The following is a 12,135-nucleotide window of genomic DNA, read 5'->3' on the forward strand; positions in this document are numbered from 1 at the left end:
GAGAGAGAGAGAGGGGGAGGGAAGATGAGAGAGGGAGATAGGTAGAGGGAGGGAGAGAGGGAGAGAAGAGGGGGGGTGGGAGAGAAGAAGGGGTATGGAGGAAGGGAGAGGGAGAGGGAGAGAGAGAGAGAGAGAGAGAGAGAGAGAGAGAGAGAGAGAGAGAGAGAGAGAGAGAGAGAGAGAGAGAGAGAGAGAGAGAGAGAGAGAGAGAGAGAGAGAGAGAGAGAGAGAGAGGGGAGGGTGGGAGAGAAGAAGGGGTATGGATGAAGGGAGAGGGAAAGAGAGAGAGAGAAGAGGGGGGTGGGAGAGAAGAAGGGGTATGGAGGAAGGGAGAGGGAGAATGAGGGAGAGAGGATGAGAAGAGGGGAGGGAAGGGAGAGGTAGAGGGAGGGAGAGAGGGAGAGAAGAGGGGAGAGGGAAGGTATAGAGAGGGAGAGAGGTAGAGGGAGGGAGAGAGAGAGAAGAGGGGGGTGGGAGAGAAGAAGGGGTATGGAGGAAGGGAGAGGGAGAGTAGGGGGGAGGGAGGGAGAGGAGAGGGGAGAGGAAGAGAGGGAGAGGGGGGAGGGAGAGGAAGGGAGAGGAAGGAGAGGGGGAGAGGGAGAGAGAGGGAGAGAGGAGAGAAGAGGGGGGGAAGGGAGAGGTAGAGGGAGGGAGGGAGGGAGAGAAGAGGGGGGAGGGAAGGTAGAGAGAGGGAGAGAGGTAGAGGGAGGGAGGGAGAGAGAAGAGGGGGTGGGAGAGAAGAAGGGGTATGGAGGAAGGGAGATGGAGAGTATTGGGGGGGGGAGGGATGAGGAGAGGGAGAGAGAGAGAAGAGGGGGTGGGAGAGAAGAAGGGGTATGGAGGAAGGGAGATGGAGAGTATTGGGGGGGGAGGGAGAGGAGAGGTGGAGAGGGAGAGAAGAAGGAGGGGTGGGAGAGAAGAAGGGGTATGAAGGAAGGGAGAGGGAGAGAAAGGGAGAGGGAGAGAGAGAGAGGAGAGAGAGAGAGAGAGAGAGAGAGAGAGAGGAGAGAGGAGAGAGAGAGAGAGAGAGAGAGAGAGAGAGAGAGGAGAGATAGAGAGAGAGAGGAGGGAGGGAGAGAGGAGAGGGAGAGGGAGAGAGAGGGAAGATGATGAGAGGTTGAGGGGGGAGCTGGAGAGAGAGAGGTGAGGAGAGGTAGAGGGTGAGAGAGAAGGGGGATGTGAGGGAGGAGGGAGGGAAGGTGGAGAGTAGAGAGTGAGGTGAGAGGGAGAGGAGAGAGAGAGGGAGGAAGAGGGGGGAGAGTGAGGGAAGAGAGGAAGGTGATGGAGGTGGAGGGAGGGAGAGAAGAGAGGGAGAGAAGAGGAAGGGATGGACGTGAGCGAGAGCGAAGAGAAGAGAGAGAGAGAGAGAGAGAGAGAGAGAGAGAGGAGAGAGAGAGAGAGAGAGAGTAGGGGGGAGGGGTCTTAAGGGGTCACTGGACACCATATGACCTATTAGGAAACAATACGACCTCTAATGACACCTAAGAGGGTCATATGGTGGGCTAACAAAATGATATATTAAATTTAAAGTTATGAATAGAACATCATACAATGAGACTCCAAGCGAACAACAACGAGGCTTCGCTAAAAAGAAAGTGTAAGAGCTTGACCTAACCCTAAAAGTACTACCTAAGTTCTAAAGCATATGATGCTATTAAATTTGTAAGGTTATAAGACTGATCTCAATTGTGACTATAGGAATTACACGATTTCTTTCATGGGTATGTACCATTCCAAGCTGTTTGACAAGTGATGATCATCATGTACTACCACTGCCATGCATACAACAAAATTTAATTTCTTTAGGTGATAGGCGTAGTGTAACAACATGGGAACTCTCAGCATACCCACCACTATCATTCTACAGGACATCATCTGTGTTACTCTCCCTCTTTCTCTTCCTACATGTTGTTTCCTTCTAAAAAACATATTGCAGGTACTTTGACTCATCGTGTTGCTTTTGTTGACACTATTTTCCACATCTGCTCTTCTCATTAAAAAACACATTTCGAGAAGAATATTGCTCACAGGTTTCCTTGTTTGTCACGGTAATACACTCGTGGTTCAATTTCAACCCTATTCCTCCTATTCAATACACACACACAAATCCATCAGTCATCGAGACTCTAAGCGAACAAACAGCGAGGCTTCGCTAAAAAGCAAGTATAAGAGCTTGGCCTAACCCTAAGAGTACTGCCTAAGTTCTAAAACATATGATGCTATTAAATTTGCAAGGTTATAAGATTGATCTCGATTGTGACTATAGGAATTACACACTTGATTTATTTCTAAAACATATGATGCTATTAAATTTGCAAGGTTATAAGATTGATCTCGATTGTGACTATAGGAATTACACACTTGATTTATTTCATGGGAATGTACCATTCCAAGCTATTTGACAAGTGATGATAATCATATACTACCATTGCCATGCATAAAACAAACTTTAATTTCTTTAGGTGACAGGCATTGTTGAACAACATAGGAACTCTCGCATACCCACCACTATCATTCTACATGACATCATCTGTGTTACTCTCCCTCTTTCTCTTCCTACCTGTTGTTTCCTTCTGAAAAACATATCTCCCTCTTTCTCTTCCTACCTGTTGTTTCCTTCTGAAAAACATATTGCAGGTACTCTGACTCATCATGTTGCTTTGTTGACACTATTTTCCACATCTGCTCAGCTCATTAAAAACACATTCGAGAAGAATATTGCTATACGTTTCCTTGTTTTTCATGGTAATACACTTGTGGTTCAATTTCAAACCCTATTCCTCCTATAAGCAGGGTATGGAGAGAGAGAGAGAGAGAGAGAGAGAGAGAGAGAGAGAGAGAGAGAGAGGCACCTTGTATGCGTTTGAGAGGGGGAGACAATACACTTACATGTGTATATATATGTTTAATATCTTATATATATAATATATTATATGTATATAAACATATTATATATACAATATCATATTATACACATATTATATATTACATATATTATATGTATATACACATATTATATATAGAATATCATATTATATAGCGCATGTAGCGCATACGCGGAAGTTTGAGGAAACAAAGCTATGGTTTGGAAGTTTGATTTCCCTCCATTTCTCTCATTTTTGACATGTTTTATTTTATCAACTTGGTTTGTCATCGTCAGTACCCTTGTGTCTAAACCTATATCTATAAGAACAATTATTTCTTATTATTTATAAATAAAAATAATAATAATTATTTGATTGTAATTTTTTTAAATAACTAGATTATAGATGAATCAATAATATTTTAAACTATTATTATTTATCAATATTTTTGTTTTTAGTTTTGAAAAATAATAATTTTATAAATATTTTGTATATTAAAGCTATTTTTAAAATCATTCAAAATTATATTTTTTTGTGTGAATTATAAGAATGGATACAAATGATTATATCCAAGATTTATAAACATGATAAGAAAGAATTTGTATTTTTTTAGTTGTATAGAATGTCTTAATGAGGGTCTATTATGATGGTGGTTTTATATAAGAAAATAAATGTGAAGAAAAATCAAAATGAACTTGGTCTTAGAGATATGTAGATCGTATTATTTTGGATTAATATATTTTATAAATTTGTTTAATTGATTGTTAGGCAAGTATTATTAGCACACTAGGTATTAGGAGTTTTTTTCCAAAAAGTTGTTAGATTCTTTTTTTTCAACAAATTATTAGATTAACTAGTATATTAGTTCTAAAAAATTGAAGTTTCTATTTAGTCAAATGGTGTAATAACCTTTCAATACTTACTCCTTTCCTACTTTTCCTACATTTCTTAAACCCAGATTTTTTTATTATTGATTGTTATAAAATAGTTCTATAAATACCCAAAATGTTAATAGATTAAATGATAATTATTATTTGTTGATGTGCTATTTTAATTTTTTTGATTTTTTTGTTTTGTTTTGAGTGTTTTATATGTTGAAGCTACTTTAAGATCATTTATTTCTATATACCTCAAAAATGATTATATGTCTATTACATCTATATCAACATGCATAATAGTTTATATCATATGTAAAAGAATACTATTGTTTGATGTTTAGTTTTATTACTTGTGCCTATATTTTAATGAGGCAATGTTATACTTGAAAATAGTGTGAAAAAATGGAGAGAAGTTGACAAAGATGACATCAAGATTAATATCATTCAAGTAATGGAAGGATGTCCAAGAAGCTTCTACATTCAATGTATAAGAAATTTTATGTAGAAACACATTCTAGAAGTAATTGTAATTTTAATTTAAAATTCAATTAAAGATTTCTATTTTCTTATTATTTTTATAATAATCAATTTCATGTTGTTCTCTAGAATCTAATTTGCAAATATGCTAAGGGTTTGAAAATACAAATAATTGAAAAATGTTCCAATTTCTATTGAAAAACTGTTTCATATAAATCTAATTCAAATTTAACCATTTAACAAAGCTTGAATGTTCCAATAATGAGACTCTTACATTACAAATTTATTTCATACTTCTACATGCTTATGAATGCTTTTAATTTCAGTCATTTAAAGTAGAATTGGCATGCATACATGTCACAAATATTCCAACCGTTCCTCCTCTTACTTCAAACAAACGTGTGTAAATCATTCCAAACTCCATTTCTTGACAGAATAAATTGGATTGAAATATTTAAATACAACATTTATGACAGTGAATGGAAAACAGTAAAATAGCCCTGGAATATGATTTTCATAACATGGTTACCAAAAATCTTCATTTCAAGAACCTCACTGGATTTTCTGATCATTGAGCCGTCACATTAGATAATACGTGGTATGAGTAATGAAATCTTTTTGTCCGAAATAAATACCTCTAGACTTTAAACATCAATATCCATTATAACAGATTACAGAAACACATCATTTTTTCAAAAGTACTCCACAGTTTAAGCGAGGAGACTGTCAAAGAAATAGATTAGCCATAACAGATATATATGTAACATTGATTGCAGAGAAGTGTCTCAAAATTCGGAATACAGACAACAGCAATTCATTCACTGCTAAATATAACTTTGAACTCTGTTTCCATGGCAAAAGAAGAAATATGTTGAAGTTTTAAACCTCCGGTGTATCAAACTTCAATGCAAATAACCGACAGTTAAAATGGCGGTTAGCAGTGATCCCCAAAATAGCCGTAATAAAGATTGCGTGAAAAGGGCTCCAGCAATGCTAACATTTGGAAAGGGCGAATCATCCGGCTGATCGGGAACGCTCTCCATTGGCGGAGCTTCAAGCACCGGAGGAACAGCCTCAAGCGCCGGCGATGGAGCTTCGGGATGAAATAGTCGTGGCGGTGGATTCGAGCCTGAGACCGATTACGCAAAGAACATTAGTTTTTAACATCAACGGTGTAAAACGTGAAAAAAACAGTTAAGATTCCATGCATGGGATACAAAAGATTCATTCAGGAGGCAAGAAATTTTAAAATCCAAGAAGACCAACGGTAAAACATGAAAAGAACAGTTAATGAATCTTGGGGCTTAGAAATATGGTGCAAAACTAGGGCTTGAGTGCTAAATTTCTACGGATCAGAGCCTGCAATGTGTATGGGGTGCTCCATACCTCTGGGATTCGAACCGAAGACCTCTGAGATTCGCTTCAGTTTTTCTTTTGACGGAATCGTAGGACCTCCTGTGTGTATAGGTTGCACTTATTGCTTTCTTAATTAAGCACAAACCAAAACCTCCTTAATGATTCCCATATACTACAGGCGGTGGGGGATTCGAGCCTGAGACCAATTACGCAAAGAACGTTGATTTAAACCCAAACAATGTAAAACGTGAAAAGAACAGCTGGATTTTATTCTTAGTATACAAAAGATTCATTTCGAAGGCAAGTAATTTGAAGATTCAAGAAATATGGTGCAAAATTAGGGCTTGAATGTTAAATTTCTACGGAACACATTAATTTTTTGTAATTTTAAATAAGAACTCGAACCGAAGACCTCTCTGGCGCCCTTCAATTTTTTTTCAAATGGAATCCAAGGACCTTCTGTGTCTATAGGTTGCACTTGTTGCTTTTCTAAATTAAAGAATTTATAAGCTGTATCCTTAGAAGCAGAAGGTCCACAATATTTTCAACATTTTCCATTTAAGAAGTGTGTTGGTTATACTCAACTGTGTAAATCAGTTGAAACTTAAAACAATGGCGGCCAAGTCACTCTTCTGTAATTAAAGACTCTTCTCGACCTCTGAGAACATGCAAAAATTCTAAGGATCTGTAATTAAAGACTCTTCTCGACCTCTGAGAACATGCAAAAATTCTAAGGACGGACTAAAACTTCCCTAATGCTTCCCATTTACTACTGGAATGCTCTACCAAAGAGCAGCCAACCTTATTGTAAACAAGAACTTCGTTTCAGTTCAGAATGCACAAACTTCTGTTCAGAAACTTCCACACAGGCCGTATTTTGATGCGTAGTAGAAATTGATGCGTAGTAGAAAACAAAAGAATTCAAATTAATGTCCAAGAATTCGAAATAAAGAAGAAAGATTTTAAAAGATGTCGAAGAAAGATTTCAGAAATTGCCGGAAATGGAAAACGAAGTAAAGATTTGGCCATACCAGGCTGAACAACAGGTCCATCGCTAGAAGGTGGAAGAACAACTGCACAAAATTTAAAGCCGAGGTTAGAAAACAATTTAAGTACCTGTACTTTAATCTTTCATTTTCCAAGGTCAAGGGTTTGAATCTTGAAGCCCTGAAAAGGAAAGAAACGCAGCAAACAATGCAGGCAACTTATAATTAAGCACATACATACCTATGCACTGGTCAAGTTCACGCGGATATTGAATATCGCAGGTGGAAGGGAGCGAGAGAGTGATGGTTTGATTAATGGGAAAGCCCAGAAAATCGTCCCTGGAGACGAGCTCGCACAAGCACCCTGCGTGGGTGTTGATGACTGTGGCCAGTGAGTCACAGCAATCGTCGTCAGGAATGGAAAGCTTGGCTGATCTCGTCATGTAAGAAAGGCATGGTGAGAGGCTCACGATGGGGTCGGTGCAGTCTATAGCTGCGTCTGTCTGCTGTGTCATCACACTTTCTGCTACCGCCATTAGCACGAAGATTATTAATGCTCTCACAATTGCCGCCATTGTTGTTGCAGAAGACGTCTAACGTTCGAATCTCGCTGCAGCTTTGCCTTGTGCAGAAGACGTCCAACGTTCGAAACCTTCGAGCTGCCAGATGCAAGCCTAAGTGAAGTGTATCCAAAGGTATTTCCAAATGAGTAGTATATTATGGTAAATTAAAGAAATGTTCGTTGAGATTTTATAGCAATCACAATAACCAACGGTATATGCTGTTTAGAGGTAGTTATGCAATTGCATATTAGTGGGAATATTTGTGGAGCTTCAAGTCACAAGAACGATGATGGAGCATAGTTACTAGATGGGTACGTGCAAAGTGTCTTGGTCTATTTTTAAGGGCTATGGGTTATCAATATCTTTTTGATTCAAGATTATTTGATATTATTTTTAGTACTTAGCAGAATTAATTAAAGAATTAATTAAAGTTTGTTGATTATTTTCTTAAAATAATCAATTTGATTTAACAATTGTTTATTTTGTATATAATCATTATTGTATTACATCTATCATTCATACATGAATATATGTCAAATATATGTAAGTGTTGCAAGGTGTGCGTCTTTGTGTTCTTGTGTTGTGCAACGTAGCTCTCGGGTTTGTGACATGGCTTAATAACCTCTTGTGGATTCTATAAGTCTAGTGATTATATCAGGCATTAACAGGTCAATATTTTGGTGCAACGGCAACTGTACTTGTAACAAGTGGTATCAGAGCCTAGGTCATAGGTTCAAACCCCCTTGCTTGTGCTGGGGGATTGTTGCAAGGTGTGTGCCCTTGGTCTCCTTGTGTTGTGTAGCGCAACTCTCAGGTTTGTGACATGGCTTAACTGCCTCTTGTGGATTTTATAAGTGATGCAGTAAAGGTAGGGAGATCCAATGAAGGACAACCCTGCCTTGCAACCTATAACACAAACTCCATGAAAGATACTGGTAACCGGTTCAGACAACACAAGATATAACCGAGGAAAACAAGAACTTAGAGCAATCCTTATAATAGTTTAATGAATTACATATGCCCTCAGGCTTTACACATGCTGGACCGCAGCCCTGGATTACAAAACAATATTCTTAGAACTCAAATCTATGATCCACAGATCATCCGCTCAACAATTTGGCTTCTGGTAACAGTCTACACTGTCTGCATTGATCTGGACCTCAGTCCCTTCGGACTTCAGTCCCCTCAGATCAAAATGTCTCTGGAAACTACATCTATTTTGAATCTTCTCTTCCTTGGACCTCTGTATCCCCCAAATCAATCTCCTATCTTCCTCTTTATACCATCTGCAAGCAAGGACAACTAAATCAAGTTAGTCAAAGATCCATTGGTTCATAATGAAATGTGCAAACAATAATATGTCAGCCCAAATCACCAAGAACATCTCCAACAAGACTTAGAACTTCACGTGGACCTCCAACAACATTAGTCAGGTCCAAAACAAAATCTCTCAATGATCCGCAAGTTATGGAAACCATTTGTAACCCAATTCTTCTTCGCTCCACACATTGCAAGACCAATCGGTAAGAACACACCAACATCGGACCAATACCGAAATCGATATCTCATTGAAATCAAATCCAAATGCCATGAATCTCGAATATGTTTAAGACAACGATCTCCAAGTGCTAAATCCAAATCCGCAACCCTAAATTCACAAACATGAAGAAACACAACGATCTCCAAGAAATTCCATTGCTAACTGCTCTAATCGGATGAACTACTTGGATGCTCCCGCATCAGACTCTCAGAGTTAATTGAAAAGTGAGTCCTATCACTTGCTATGGTTCGATGATTTGTTCACAGGTACTTGCAGCTGCCTCAGGGGTTTGGTGATCTGACTACAGGTTCTGATTGCCTCTCCTTGACGATCTACCAGACCATCCTACAGCTTGCCTCAGTTCAATGACCTATTCAAGTCTCCACCTGTCAATTGCATCAAGTTCATGCTCCTAGGTTCTACGGTCTTCTTGCAAGCCTTGTACTACCTCAATGCTCTGCGATCTGAACAAGTCTTCAAGTTGCCTCAAGTTCTTTTCATCCAACCGGTTCACAACAAGCTCTTCCTCCATCAATAGGTTCATAACCAACTCTTCCTCCATCAACAGGTTCACAACCATCTGATACCACTCGATTCAGTCAATGTAAGGAGATCCAATGAAGGATAGCCCTGCCTTGTAGCCTACAACACATTTCATGAAAGATACCAGTAACACGTTCACACAACGCAAGATATAATCGGGGAAAATAGGAAAAAGCAATCCTTCTATTAGTTTAATGAATTACATATGCCCTGAGGCTTTACACATGCTAGACCATAGCCCATGATTACAAAACAATTCTTAGAACTCAAATCTATGATCTGAAGATCATCTGCTCAACAATTTGGCCTCTGGTAATAGTCTGCATTGATTCGGGTTGAAGTCTAGGACCTCAGTCCCTCCAGACTTTAGTCCCTTTGAACAAGAATCTTTTCGAAAAGTACATCTATTTTGAATCTTTTCTTCCTTGGACCTTCATCTCCTCCAAATCAATCTCTTATCTTCCTCTTTATACCATCTGCAAGCAACGACAACTAAATCAAGTTGACCAAAAATCCACCAGTTCATAATGAAATGTGCAAACAATAATATGTCAGCCCAAATCACAAGGAACATCTCCAAGAGGGCTTAGAACTTCGCGTGGACCTCCAACAACATCACTTAGGTCCAAAACAACATCTCTCAATGATCCGCAAGTTACGAAAAATCATCCGCAACCTAATTCTTCTTCGTTCCACACATTGCAAGACCAACCAATAAGAACACACCAACACCAGACCAATACCAGAATTGATATCTCACCAGAATCAAATCCAAATGGCATGAATCTCGAATATGTTTAAGACAACGATCTCTAGGTGCTAAATCCAAATCCGCAACCCTAAATTCACAAATATGAAGAAACACAATGATCTCCAAGAAATTCCACTGCTAACTACTCCAATCAAATGAACTACTCGGATGCTCCTGCATCAATTTAAGTCTAGTGGTTGTATCGGGCATTAACAGGTTGATTTTTTGGTGCAACGACAATCATACTTCTTGTTGGCCATTTGGATGAATTGATTGTGTTGCATTGATGTCAACACTAGCTATTTTGGATGCTTTACCAACATCCTTTTGGTCCCGATAGGTTTAGTGGTTTTTGGTTGGATTGGATCCAGCATGATCCAGTAGGCTCCGATACATAGTTTGATAATGGAATTGGCTTATTCCTGATACTCATGTTCATATTTAGTAAGGTGGTTTTGGTCTGGTGATTAGATGCTATCCTGCTTTCTTGGAAGCTTGGCTTGTGGTTCCTGTGAGGGTTTCACCGGTAATGCTTTTGATGAAGATATTTGATGATATGTATAAGTGGTATTGGTGCAACTTTTGTTGGAGATTCAGGATATTGTTGGTGATCATGTTCGAGACTTGGCAGATGGAGATCATTTCTTTAGCGTGTGGACCTATATTGGGTCCCGGTTGATCTAGGTTATGGACCGGGTTAATGTAATGTATGGATTGGACCTCTAGATGTGTTTCCGGGATGTCTTATGTGTTGGATATTATTTGTTTGGTCTAAGGTTGACATGTTTTATAATTATGTATTTGGTTTATTGTCTGGTGGTCGACCTGATTGTTTATGGTCGAGGGTTTGTATATATATGATGTAAGATCTTATTCTAGATCATCATATAGGTATAAGGTCAGGGAATGGATATGGATATGTAATGTGTGAATAATGTAATATCATTCAGGCAGAGGATTTGATCGATCATTGGAGATTGAATTGAGTTTATGTAAGAGGATTTAGTCCTCCAATATTGAGCTTAACCAGAATTGTACTCAGGCATAGGAGATGATATCTTTGTAATTCAAACACTTCTTTCGGATTGTAGTCTAGATTTCTATGTAGTTAGTGGGACTCCTTTTTTGATGACAAGTGTGCTCTAGGTTGTTGGCCTTCCTGCAAGTGCAGGCCCCTCAATTGTAATTCACATACTTACTGCAGAATTATTATCTGACTGTGGGTAGGCTTCCCACCGTGGTTTTTCCCTTTACCAGGTTTTCCACGTATAAATCTTGGTTTCAGGTGGATGATATTTATTCTGTGATTATTGTTTATGCTTAATTGGTTTAACTTCTATTCGGGTATTTGGTTTAAGAATTCTAGTATTAATGTTTTGGGTTTCGGTATTAAAGTTTTAATTGCTAAATGTTCTGGTAATCTGTGACAACTGATTCACCCCTCCTCTCAGTTGTCTTCCAATTATTTGAACTGTCTAACACTTCTAATAGTAAGTACCAACTCACCTCAAGATTACAACATGATCTATGTCTTCTATTTTCATAGCATTATAGGAAGGTTATTATTCAGGTTTCGTTTAATTATTGGAATTTATACTTAATTCCCTAATACAAACCATATTTGATCATAACTATTATTTAGTTGTAATCATTTTTTAATAATCACTTTATTATATTGGATGACCAACATACTAGTCTATAAGTGACATACATGTCATTTGTAATACATTTATCTTAGAACCTATTCCATGCAACATATTTCAATGATCATAAACTTATACACATATAAACGATCACATATAGTAAGGGATAAACATGTGGTTGTAGACATTTCATGTTGATTAGTTTCTATCTTATTATATCATTCGTCTTTTTATGCACTATCACATATCTATTTGTGAACTGTGCTATGCATCTAGATAATGTCACGCCTATAATCTATTCCTACTTGTGCATTTGCATCTTGTGAACCCTTTATTTTTTGAATCTTATAGACATTCAATCTGAATTCCTCTAAATATATTGTATTATGGGTGTTAGTGGTGCAAAGAAGCACCTTGAGTAGCTTGTTATTGTTCACTAAAAATTATTTTTACTTCCCTGATGTCAATTGAGCCCTTAGTTTTTATTATCCAAGTTTTGGAGATATACATGTCAAAGAGTGTCGAGTGCCTATA

The 12,135-nt window shown here is 38.2% G+C and overlaps 1 protein-coding gene across 2 annotated transcripts; it reads right to left on the reverse strand.

Moving 5' to 3' along the window:
* Positions 1 to 4,823: 4,823 nt before the first annotated feature.
* Positions 4,824 to 7,301, reverse strand: LOC131044237 (non-specific lipid transfer protein GPI-anchored 11). 2 transcript variants are annotated; one of them, XR_009105633.2, is made up of 4 exons: positions 6,803 to 7,301; positions 6,607 to 6,648; positions 5,606 to 5,771; positions 5,262 to 5,348 (listed from the first exon to the last, which is right to left on the reverse strand). XR_009105633.2 is itself a non-coding variant. In XM_057977523.2 (3 exons), exons 1-3 carry the CDS (start codon positions 7,134 to 7,136, stop codon positions 5,122 to 5,124), a joined length of 603 nt encoding a protein of 200 aa, XP_057833506.1. In that variant the 5' UTR covers positions 7,137 to 7,298; the 3' UTR covers positions 4,824 to 5,121. The 2 variants fall into 2 exon arrangements, 1 of the variants encoding a protein (XP_057833506.1); XM_057977523.2 differs by lacking the exon at positions 5,606 to 5,771 and having other exon boundaries at positions 4,824 to 5,348; positions 6,803 to 7,298.
* Between the last annotated feature and the right edge of the window lie 4,834 nt (positions 7,302 to 12,135).

The sequence above is a fragment of the Cryptomeria japonica genome, chromosome 9, assembly GCF_030272615.1.
Source record: "Cryptomeria japonica chromosome 9, Sugi_1.0, whole genome shotgun sequence".
In the NCBI taxonomy this organism is placed as follows: domain Eukaryota; kingdom Viridiplantae; phylum Streptophyta; class Pinopsida; order Cupressales; family Cupressaceae; genus Cryptomeria; species Cryptomeria japonica.